Genomic DNA, 12,783 nt, shown 5'->3' on the forward strand with positions numbered 1-12,783 from the left:
GGAAACATTTGTACACATTCAGACAGCACAAGTGCAGACGTCTGATTGATCTGTGAGCTTGTGAGTTTACAAAGGTGACAAAGTTCATCGGCTGTGATTTATTGTTTATTTGCTTATGGCACTCTTTTGTTTCATTTCTGGTGGATTGTTATAGTTCAGCGTTTGGAAAGATTAATCATTGCCAAACCATTTGTTTGCTGTTTAGATGACCTTTTCCATAATCTTCTGAAATATTCTCTCTCATATGGAAAGGATTATTTTTTTACTTCACATATTTGCAGAACACTAGAAACCAACCCAGGATATACCATCCTAGAGACGGCGTTACAGGTCTAGTGTTGTTCCGTTATGAATCCCATTTAATCACCAGTGGATTATTCCGCATCAATCCTTCCATTGTCGGGGTAATGTGAACAGCCATGGGCCTGCAGCGTAAGTGTGCATAAAACCATTAGCTGTGTCTAACTCCCTCACACAAGAGTAATAACGCTGGAACAGAGAGAGTGTGTTCTGTCACGGCAAACAATAAAGACAGGAAGAGGGCAGGGTTATCATAAGAATAAATAAATAATCTGCCGGTCATATGAACTGCCATCATCAGATAGCGATAATGAAAATAATCAAAAAAGCATGTGCTTATATGGTCATCCTTTTAAATGGGAGATACAGTTGTTTAGTTACAGTCAACTGTTCATCATACCGCATATTTTTACTGATTAATTTCATACTACAACTGATCTGCCACATTATTAATCTGCCACTGATTGTGTTTATATGTGGGGGAGACAAAGAAAGGCCTAAAATGGAAGGTTTCAACAGTCCTCCTCATGCTCTCATACTGGTCGTTCCCCTTTTAGCCACTGCAGTGGTGTGGCTCATAGGGATGGCAATGTCGTTCTGTTGGTCGGTCCACCACTTTGGTCCAGACTGAATTATCTCAACAACTATTGAATAGATTGTCATTACATTTTGACATTCTTGGTCTCCAGAGAATAAATCCCAAATTCCTCCAGTGCCTCCGTGAGGCTGACATTTTTAGTTTTTAGTGAAATGTCTTGACAACAATTGGATGGATTGTCATGAAAATTGGTACGGACATCATGTCTCCATCAGGATGCATTGTAAGAACCTTAACGTTTAAAGGTGCTATTGATAACATTGATAACATTCAGCCACTAGATGTCGCATTCTCCCTCTCCCGCTCCATTGCATTTACTTTACAACAAGTCGTTGCCAGGCACTTACTTTCAATCTCAGCCATTTATCCGTTTGTTTCCACACTAACTCACGACCTAGAGATACCACGTGATACCAACGTCGTTATACTATTGACTCACAAGCCTTGTTAGAAGTGGGAACAAAACGTCAGATATCTTCCACAGAGATAAACAAAATATTCATTTTGGACCTGTCAAAATTTATAAAATATTTAATTCATAATCATATTATTATTTTTTTAAGGAAAAGCCATACTGTTATTCAGCACCTTTCTAAAAGCTCTGTGGTTGTATCATTTTTTTTTTTATATATATATTTGTCTACATAAATATGTTATCAATAACACCTTTAATCTAGCGCCATCATAAGGCCAGAATTCTACCAAATATTTTGGTTTATGACCAAATACCATGGAGGTGTTATAAGAACTGTATACCGGACTCCAAGATGGTACCAATTTCTCGCCTGGCGCATATGCTGGAAAAGTTTTCTAGCTTCGGGGTTTACTTCCGGGGTATGCGGCCCACTGAATATGCACAGTAGTGTTTCTCCCGCTAGCCCCGCCCATGAGCTCCCACTCGGCCCATAGACTTTACATTTTGATGACATCACAGATGTTTAAATCACTGTTCTCGGCTCGAGGAAAGTTTTACAAATATAAAACCTCCACGGATCAAAAATTCATAATAGAAGGAGTCATAATCGGCCTTGTTTGCAGTTCGAGGAGTCCTGTCAGCAGCGTCTCTTTTACAATGGTGGTCTACTGTATGGGGAAAATGCTTTTTGGGCCAAAGGGGGTCGATGCAGTACTGCAAGTGGCCACTGGAGAAAAATGGGAAGCAAGGCTGAGCAGCGGCAGCGTATCCATTATCCATCAATGCCAAACACCGGCAAAACTAATGACATTCCCATCGGCCTCAGCCATATAAGCAGATGGTGATCATATAAACATTACACCTGCTAAACGTCAGCATGTTAACATTGTCATTGTGAGCATGTTAGCATGTTGACAATAGCATTTAGCTAAAATCACAGAGCCGATTGCAGGGCAGTAGACTCTTAGTCCTGTTTTTTATTACTATGAAAACACACGTATAGCCAAGAAAAGGTAGATAGATTCAAAGACCCAGGGAATAAATATAGCACCAACATTTCTTCACATCCCTGGGTGTCTCTCTGTCAACACTTTTACAAGAAAACATACTGTGATGAATATTTGCGTCAATATATATTATTATATTATGTCACCAGGATTCTGGACTATGGTCTCAGATGTTAAATTTTGAGCTGTATAATATCTTAACCCACAATATTCTTACTTGAAGACATTGCAATTCACCAAAAAAAGACCGTAGCTTGGTCTGAATTTGAGTGAGTGTGGGAACAGTGTATTGATCTAATGTTTATGGGGTAAACCAGTGACTCCAGGCTCCCAACAACATGTCTGCTTTTCTTACTGTGACCCACCCCGAGTGTCCTCATGACCCCGTGTGATAATCCAAACATTATTTTATGGCTGAGACGGCTCTAGTTTCAGTCTAAAACACTAAGTCACCACTGACCAGAGGGACAGCAGAGGCCTGTCGGGACAGCAGAGGCCCGCCGGGACAGCTGGACAAGCTGCAGGCCCACAGTCCTTGGCGGCAGGAGGGCTGATAAAGTGGACTGTTGGAGTTCACAGTTCAACAGACCCTTCACCCTCAGCGATACTGCTTCGCCACTCACTCACTCCCACTGACCGGGATGACATAACCAGGGGACCGATAAAAGAAGGAGGGCGGAGTGGATGACGGAGGGGAAAAGGATGAAATGAAAATAGAATGAACAGTAAATTAAGCTGAGGTCACACCACATAATTTAAAGCCAGATTATGAGCTCAAATTTGGCCATGAAGGACTGGTTTCCAATACTGGGGACAGTCTCCACATAATGAAATTTATGATTCAAAACTCTCACCTTCAGATTGAGGTTAAAACGAGTCAGATTACGGTTGTGATTTGAACAAATGTTCGAGTTTCAAATCTGAACGTGACGAGAGGGCTTTACAGTCTGAACAACATGCGACATCCTCTATAAATAGACCCTCAATTCATATGAAAAAATACTTAAATGGGGGTGAAACCTCAGGAGCAGCTACCGTCTACACAGAATAGACAGAAATAACTCTATTTAACTTGGGAGGATGATGCAGTTAATTGCAGACAACAAATGATTGCAGACTGTAATCTGCAAAAGTCATTTTTGTTGATCTTTTCATATCTTGTGAGGATGTTGAAAGTCTTCTAGTGCACTGGTTCCCAACCTGGGGGTCCCAACACCTACTAGGGGTCGCCAAAGCTTTACAGGGGTTTGTGAGGCCTTCTTGATTTTAAGGGGTGTACGACAACATTTAAAAAAAATACACAGTTGGCCTATATCTCAGCATTTTGTTAATTTCTGTGAAGAAAACTAAATGAAATTTTTATTTTTAAAGTTTGGATTATTATTTAAAATCTAAATTTAAAACTAGTCTCATAAAATAAGGGAAGAAAATACTGAATTTGTCAAAAAAGAAGCCTATTAAAGCTTCAATAGGCAGTATATTTTTGACATCATTGGGCAAAAATTCCATAATAACTTCTCAGCATATTGTAATTCAAATGTTCTGAGAGAAAACTAGACGTCTGCACCTCCTCATGGCTCTGTTTTCAGACTTTAGAAAATCTAGCCCATGACGTGAGACTTTGACCAATCACAGGTCATTTCAGAGAGAGAGAGAGCGTTCCTATTGGCTGTGCTCCGGCTGGTGGGCGGTGCTTGGTATTTCTTCAACTGAGATCGCATTTGCTCCATTTCTACCCACTGTGGCTTTAAGTATGAAAATACACAATACAGAGAATTGTATGAAAAGTCCCTTGACATGACAGGAAAACTCATCTATGATGCAATATTCACAGGAAATAATCCGCTCAAAATGAATCCAAATCGCTCGTTTTACACAAACTTCCTACTGTTATTGTTATGCATTGAATATAATATGATCTAATATAATCAGGATTCGTCAGTTAAATCAATGATAGAAAAGGGGTTCCTTAAGGAAAAAGGTTCCACTGGTCTAATGTGTGTCCATCTTAGAAGAGCAATAAAGTGAGTGAGAGTGAAAAAAAACTCTTAAATTGAGATGTAGACAACCAGCTGCTTTGTTTTGGTTTCATATTCCCCAAAGGCCTCCTCTCTTTCTTCCCTACTCTCTGGCCAGCTCCTACCTGTCGACTGGAGCTTATTGTGCTCTCTAATGTGTGTTTTTAGCAGCAAAGTCTGGCCTGTAGCTAAAAGGCAGTGATCTCATACGACAGAGAAAGGTCCCTTTGACTGATACTGATCTGGTCAACCCATAACCTTATACCTCTGCAGGCTGCTTTCATTAGCTCCCCCTATATACTGTATATAATACACTACTGTGTGCGTCAGATGCTATCGGGACGAGTCTATATGTGCTCACACAAGCGTACTACGGAGTGTGTTGGTGTGTGTGCATTTTTCATACTTTTACATATTTGGTCGCGCTTGTAAGCACGTAAATGCACAGACAAAGTATTTATCTCTGCATCTGACTGTGTCTCTGGAAGGATTTTGTGTGTACTAGGGCTGGGTATCATTTTAAAAATTACAATAATAGTACCCTTAAAGTGATAAAGCCAGCAGGCAATCCCGGCCGTATGGGTTGTAGCTGCTGTGGTAACGGGCCAATTGCACGTTGCGTTAAATCGAAGAATGAAGGCGGTGATTGGCTACGAGGAAAACCATTCAAATAGTCATTTTTTTCCAGATCTGGGCACAAAAAGGATCAATTGCAGGCATCGTTTGACTGGAGAAGTTTCAATACTTCTTGGTACTGGGTTATTTCGGTAGCTTAAAGGTATCGAGAACCGATACCCAGCCCTAGTGTGTGTATATCCATAATTTGATTGTCCGATGACTGGACATTTTTGCTGCAGTTGAACTCTACCAACTCTGAGGTTTCTCTCCACCACAACCCCAGCTGCAGATGCCCAAATCCTGTGCACTCCTCACTTCAAACACACACGCACCATTTCTGCATTTGTCTGTCATCCGCATATCTATTCGTCTGGCCCTCCATTAGTCAGTTATTCCACTGATTTACACTATCGCTTACATTATCAAACAACAGCAAGTTCTCCTAATCATAATATACCTGGGCTGACTCAGTCTCTTTCATACACACACACACAGATGCACATTAGCGTAGAGTAATATACCCATCATATCTGCTGGTGCTGAAGGCTGCTGTCATGGGCAGAAGGTCATTTTATGATGTGCGTTTGGGGTCTGCGCGAGAGAGAGGCGGTGTGAGGCGATGGCAGACGAGGCGGGAGGCGGGGTTCTGTCCGCTCTCTGTTTTGTGTAAACTCCGATAGGAGCAGAGTGCCAGTGACAGACCGAAGCCAGGGGGATTTTTAGAGCTCATCGCAGAGCGTTGGAAGAGCTGGAAAGGTGTTGAGACGTTAGTGGGTGCAGATAGCCCTGAGAGTGTGAGGCCTGGGCCGCGCTAGTCGAAGTCTTCTTCGCTTTTCATCTGATATTGCGGATGTCTTTCCTTCGTCATTATATAATACTATATTATTTGGTGACTAATTAACATGTGTGTGGTTAAACCTGTCCTAGTCACCCTACCCTGAAAAGGGTTTATGTCTGGATTAGTGTGTCAGGCTGGATTGGGTACTACTCACACACACTCTTTTGTTTACAGCCTCTCCCCTAAGAGCATGAATGAGGCCTGTAATAGTTTTTCTTTTCATTCATAATCAACCCATGTGATCGAGATCTGCACAACACGCTCCAACCGTACATGACTGTAGCTGCACGCTCTTATTAATGCATGTGCACATTAATGCATGTGTAAATATGCACATGCATGCCTGTATGTGTTTCCCTGTGTGGGAAAATGGGCTGGCGGTGAGGTGGAGCATGAAAGCGATAGTAAACAGAGGCCATTATCAGTGATAAAGCTCCACTCCTATTATGTGGCTGTTTGACTTGTTGTACGTTTACTGTGAGAAAAACAGAGATAAGGCCGCAGAGAGGGTGAAGGCAATTTGGAGGCACCGATTTAGGATCTAGGAGGCAGGAAGAGACGGCGGGGTGCAAGGTGGTGGTAGTGATGTTGAATAGGAAAGGAGAGAGTGAGGGAGGGAGAGGAAGACAGGCAGCGGAGAGAGGGGTGTGGGAATGGAGGTGTTTAGGGACTCCCTGTGGACTGACTCCGACATGGGAACACACAGTCGCCCTAACGAAGCGTGGCCGGCCCCTCGCTGACTTCACAGGCCGAGGGTAGAGGGAGGGAAATTAGAGAGAAGAGGGGGGTACAGGTCTGGTCCATTTTGACAGATGCTCGGGATGAAATATAGATAACCACTGGAAAGGTAGAGTAGGGGAAACAGGGAAAGAGACCTTCTGATAACAACGTGGGTTAAGTGTAGGGGTGGGGGAAAAAATCGATAGAGCATAGTATCGAAATATTTTGTATATTATGTATCATCAAGTATTGACTTTTATTATATAAACGATTAATAATCCAACGACCCGCCGGCAAGCCTGGCCACTATTCTGTCTGTCAGAGGTTGTAGTGGACTCAATCTTAAAGATAGAGTGAAGATATGAAGCTAGAAAACCGGAGGAATCGATTGGTACCAACCATGTCATGTTAACTTATCGGGAAAAGTGCTAAACAACGCTCCAAAGTTACGCTACATTTTGGCGAGGAAAAACCGGCATGGCCATTTTTTGAAATGGGTCCCTTGACCTCTGACCTCAAGATATGTGAATGAAAACTCTGAGATGAACAGAGTGAAAACTGTATCTTATTAGATAAAACAGATGTTGACAAACTGCAAGATATCTCAATATCTTGCAATACTCGATACGATATAGCATAGCGCAAAATGTTTAAAATTGCAATAGCATCGTATTGTGACTTAAGTACCGTGATAATATGGTATCATGGGGCCTGTGGTGATTCCCACCTCTAGTTAAATACCTTGGTTGGAGTAAAACATTACCACAACATTCACAATCACAGTATTCCAGTTACCCATCTATATAGATATCTGTATCTATACTACATATATCTATTCTTCCCTCTGTGGGTTCGTTACATTTTATATCAAGACTGACTCTTATGAACCTTGCCAAAAAAAGAAAACAGTAAAAGAGACCTTTCACTCACAGTATACAGTACAAGGTAATATTTCATTTTTCTACACCATTTCCTCTTGGCAGGTTAGTTTGCCAGTCATGACCGGCATCAGTTGTTTCTCCGTCTGCTGTTACTGCATAAACTGCCAAGAGCAAAATTACCTCCAAAAATGTAACATAAGACTCAAATGAAAATGATACCGAGATTCTTGTCATCGTAGTTTGGAAAACATTTATAAAGGCAACAAAAGGATGTGAGCTATTACAGCCACAGACTCAGACAGTTCTTAATGACGTGAGTTTAGGTTTGTTGAAAGTCTTCCTCTGTTAAGAATCTACGTACGATACGTATCATGATACAAGGGTTATGATTCGGTATGTTGCGATATATTGCAATACTATAAACAAGGAGATATATTGAGATTTTTAACGTTAGCAGTGCACTCTTATGCTACTTCCTTCAAATGGCTGTAAATAGATTATATTGGTTTATGGACTGCCGTTTTGAAGCCTCGACTTCGGCATTTTGGCCACCGCCATCGTGGCTTTTTGCATAGACTGTATATAAAGAATTGTCTAAACAAAACACATATTGAACCACTGTCTGCCACGAATCTTTGCATGTAAACTGTCAATTAAAAATCGATACAGTATCACAAAACCTAATATCGCGATACTCAAGTGTATCGATATTTTCTTACATCCCTAGTTTTCATTCAACTGCTGACAGACAGTCCCTCTCTCTGTCTGTCTGTGACTCTTGTACACAGCACAGAAACCATTGCGTGTCACCATGCGCAGTTGCTTAAGATACCCAAACTAAGTCTGTCATTATATTGTCATACTTGGAGCCTTACATCACCAGTCTGTCACTCTCGGTCGATGCCGAGGCAGCCGAGCGGCGTTCCACTAGAATAGCACCATCGCACAAGGTCGTCATCATAAGCCAATCGCTGGAACTGCCTCTCCACTTCAATGAGCCTATCTGTGGCCTGTGATGTGGAGTGGTTAGATCAGCCACCACTCTCTTCGGCCTCTCTTCCTGTCTGGAAAACAACACGGCGCGCTGCCTGTTGCTCTCATTGATAACTTGAGAGACTTACAGTATGAGGGAGAGTAAGAGGCAGAGTGGTCAGCCCTGCCTGTGTTTGTGCACGTATGCGTCTAAGCCTTTGCTTCCTGTTTGGTTTATTTACTACAGCCCGGTTGTACTTTCCCCATTGAGTTTAAAGCTCATTCAGTTTCCTCATCTCTCAATCTTCTTACCTCAAATCATGAGAGGAGGCAGGTGACTGTGGCCTTGTTCATGCCTGTGTGGGTGGAGTTTCCATGTAGAGCTGAAAGGGTTTGTTGTTACTATTTAGCTATTTTATTAATCATTAATCTCGTGCGTTTCGTTGCAGCTTTCCAAATGTGAGGATTTTTTTGTTTTTCATAGTCAGTGTGATAGTAAACTGAATATCTTTGGACATTTTTGTCAGACAAAACAACATTTAAAGACGCCACTTTTGGCTTTAGGAAACTATGATGTTTTTTTCAAGATCGTCTGTCCTAATCATTAGTCGCAGCTCTTTTCTTATAGGTCACCTTGAGTCTGTTTTTCTCTGTCCATTTGACAATGCATCCGTCTTGAAACATATTCCTCGGGGGTTTTTATGCTATATTTATCTTTGATAACGCTCTTTTTTTGGCTTTATTGTGCAATAGGGCTGTCCTCAACCAAAGAAATTCTTAGTCGACTAACACTCGTATGATTTTGACGACTGATCGATTAGTTGATTTAAAGCAACAGATCTGTAAAACTGAGTTTCTCCACAAAGAATCACACTTCTTTGAATATTGTGTTTACCAGAGATGTGCTCATAAGCTCTTTGGAAATAAGTCCTTCAGCATGAAAAAAGTATAAAAAACGAATAGACGGATAAGAGGGTCGTACTGTAAAGGACAGATGGTGTCGTATCCTGTACAGATTGTAAAGCCCCCTGAGGCAAATTTGTGATTTTGATCTTTACAAATAAAATTGACTTGACTAAGACCAAAACGACCGAATAGTCGACCAATGGACCGACGGCTGGCTGTAGGTCAGTGGGTAGGACGGGTCATCCTTTAACCACAAGGTTGCCAGTTCAATCCCCAGCTCTTACTGTCTGCATGTCGAAGTGTCCTTGATCAAGTTGCTCTTCGGGCGCTTCACAGCAGCTCACTGCTCCTAAAAATACTCACGATGGGTTAAAAGCAGAGGTCAAATTTCATCTATATGACAAATGTAATAAAGTTTAAGTTTTAAGACTAAGAGGAGGCAGAGCACTGAGGAATATTAATCAGTGAATGTGAGTATTAGTGAGTCTGACTGTGCATTTGTTTAACTTAACACGTTCAACAGAGTTTTTCGCCCCGACTGTTTACCTAATCTGTAGATAAAGATCAGTGAAAAGAATGGCAGCACAGCTTCTGAGCTGACAATGTACTGTATGACCACTTTTGCCCTAAAATGAGCGTCCTGCTCCATCTAGTGGCGCCTTTGTAAAACTTCAACCTACAGAACAGACTCTGTGATATACTAACATGTAATAGTCAGTGTTCTCTGTTTCTGAGCATTTTCCTCTCTTGTCTCTTTGATTTCAGGACGGCGATTCCTCTGTTTGATGAGGACACTGGGCTGCTCATACTGGCTGGCTTGGTGAGATACAGATTAATATTAATGCCCGTTTATTATGTATTCTGGCAGGTGACAACTTTGAGGAATGAGTTAGATGTTATTAAATATTTATTCCTGAAAAGTTCTGTGTAGTTGTATCACAAATCAGGAATTCAGGTCAACTGTCATTACTGCAATATTATACTTCTGTGCTGATGATAAGGTGTTTTTTTCTGATTCACTATTAAGACAGTCATGCTTTGCAGTACAATATAAAGATTAATAATGTTTTCTCTCGCACAGGGGGACACTGTGGTTGATTGCTATGAAGTGTCTACGTCTGAGCCTTTCCTCTCTCAAGGTAAAGATCCATCATTTATCTGTCTGGTCAGACATCTCTTCTTAACATACAGCGACCGAGCGAACTCTGGCGAAGTTATGTCAGTTACTGTCAGTGTCGAGTTTCACCAGTGAAAGTAGTTTGGGGATGCGCTAATCTTTGCATAAATAGATCCAGGCTAAGGGTTTTTTCACTGAGAAAAACTGAAACAATCTGATGTTCTCTCATTCACTTCCAGTTAGGAAGAGGTGTAACAGCTCTCCCTCCTGGTATCTGATCCCTCTCTTTCTGTTTTATCTCCGTAGTGAGCCACTGTCTGACGGACACCTCAACACGAGGAGTTGCCATGGTACCCAAGCTGGCGTTGGATGTTATGTCCTGCGAAGTGATGAGTGTGCTTCAGCTGACCGACACCTGCATCGTGCCAATCAGCTATCAAGTCCCTCGCAAGGTGTGTATACAGTATACGCACAGAAATGACTGACGTGCTGACACTTACATCAGATTCATGTGATTTTTGTATTTCTGCTGCGTTGTCTTCCAGCGTTCAAACTTCCAGGAGTTTCATGAAGATCTGTTCCCAGATACGGTGGGCTCAACTCCAGCCATGTCTGCTGAGGAGTGGTGGGAGGGAGGGAACAAGCAGGTAAAGGATCTCCACTCTCAACAAGTTTATCCAGTCTTCACAGTGTGTGGACGCCTCAAACAATCTGTTTGTCCTCAGGTGGAGAAAGTCAACCTCAACCCAGACAAACATCCCAAACCAAAGGCTCTACCAGTAAAGAAGGAGCTGCCCAGTGGGGCGAGCAAGGAGGTAGAAAATGTTTTAGTATTACGTGGTCATCCATCAGAAATAATGCTACTAGTGGATTCTCGTATTCCCGAAATTGGGGGTAGTAAAAATCTGACATTTATTGTTGTACAGGACCCGGCACGTGGCTGCTCCACCTCCAGTAGTCCTCTGAGCACTCCCAGCAGCAGCGCTGCCCCGTCCCGCTCTCCCTCCTCCACCTCCGGCCTCTCCTCAGGCTTCCTCCCCAGCCCCAGCCAGAGCGTCAAGGCCATCCAGAACCTGATGGGTATGAACTCACACCTGAAACCGCTCTTTCTTCATTAAGATGTCTGTCTTTTTATAATGATTAGGGCTGTCAATCGATTAAAATATTGAATGGCGATTATTTGCAAATTCATGTTATCAACATGGGAATGGGCAAATATGCTTGCTTTATGCAAATGTATGTATATATTTATTATTGGAAATCAATTAACAACACAAAACTATGACAAATATTGTCCAGAAACCCTCACAGGTACTGCATTTAGCATAAAAAATATGCTCAAATCATAACATGGCAAACTGCAGCCCAACAGGCAAAAACAGCTGTCAGTGTGTCAGTGTGCTGACTTGACTATGACTTGCCCAAAACTGCATGTGATTATCATAAAGTGGGCATGTCTGTAAAGGGGAGACTCGTTGGTACCCATAGAAACCATTTTCATTCACATATGTTGAGGTCAGAGGTCAAGGGACCCCTTTGAAAATGGCCATGACAGTTTTTCCTCTCCAAAATTTAGTGTAAGTTCGGAGCGTTATTTAACCTCCTCCTTACGTGGTTGGTACCGATGGATTCTTTAGGTTTCGTAGTTTCACATGATACCAGCATCTTCACTGCAGCTTTAAAACTGAGCCTGCTCCCGAAAGATTGATTGCGTTAAAGCATTAAAGACATTAGTGGCATTAAAATGATTTGCGTTAACTTTGACAGCCCTAATAATAATAATAATGTTTCTTTAGTGACAAAGCTGTTGATTTAGGATTATCTCTGATCCAGGGCCGACCTCCAAGTTCCGTCACATCCAGGGTGCAGTGATGCACCGGGACACGCACTTCACCAACCTGCGTGGCATCAACCTGACGACTCCAGGCGAGTCTGACGGCTTCTGTGTCAACCGCCAACGCATGGCAGTGCCCCTCGCCATCTCCGGGGGCCAGGTCGCCGTTTTTGAGGTACGGCAGCAACTTTGTTTCAATAAGATATTCCAAGTCCCCCCAGTCTGTGACTTTTCCTAAAAGTGCGGTTTTAGGTATACAGCAACCCCTGGCGGTTCTAGTGTTAAAAACTGTTGTTGGTCTCCATGTTGGGTGTCTCTTTTTTCCCTTGTACTTCAGATACTTTGTAAAAGGAGTATACTCCATACTGTACGTGTGTGAGTGACTGATTTTACTCCTGTCCTCTCCTCAGCGCTCTCAGCCTGGCAGGCTACCAGACACCGCCCTGCTCACCATCCAAAACTCTGTCAATGTGATCGACCTCTGTTGGGACCCCTTTAACACGCAGCGGCTTGCTGTGGGTGAGTGAATACATGTACTGTGTACCGTACCGCCACCTAG

General features: G+C 42.4%; 1 protein-coding gene across 1 annotated transcript in view; it reads left to right on the forward strand.

Moving 5' to 3' along the window:
• coro7 (coronin 7) overlaps positions 1-12,783 on the forward strand; it is a 139,667-nt gene that overhangs the window by 119,893 nt on the left and 6,991 nt on the right. The window contains exons 10-17 of the mRNA XM_074656679.1: positions 10,039-10,093; positions 10,355-10,412; positions 10,697-10,842; positions 10,936-11,037; positions 11,116-11,205; positions 11,317-11,470; positions 12,224-12,399; positions 12,635-12,743. Coding sequence (XP_074512780.1) covers positions 10,039-10,093; positions 10,355-10,412; positions 10,697-10,842; positions 10,936-11,037; positions 11,116-11,205; positions 11,317-11,470; positions 12,224-12,399; positions 12,635-12,743 — 890 coding nt within the window. The remainder of the gene's footprint in view (positions 1-10,038; positions 10,094-10,354; positions 10,413-10,696; positions 10,843-10,935; positions 11,038-11,115; positions 11,206-11,316; positions 11,471-12,223; positions 12,400-12,634; positions 12,744-12,783) is intronic.

This window comes from Sebastes fasciatus, chromosome 13 (assembly GCF_043250625.1).
Source record: "Sebastes fasciatus isolate fSebFas1 chromosome 13, fSebFas1.pri, whole genome shotgun sequence".
Classification (NCBI taxonomy): Eukaryota; Metazoa; Chordata; class Actinopteri; order Perciformes; family Sebastidae; genus Sebastes; species Sebastes fasciatus.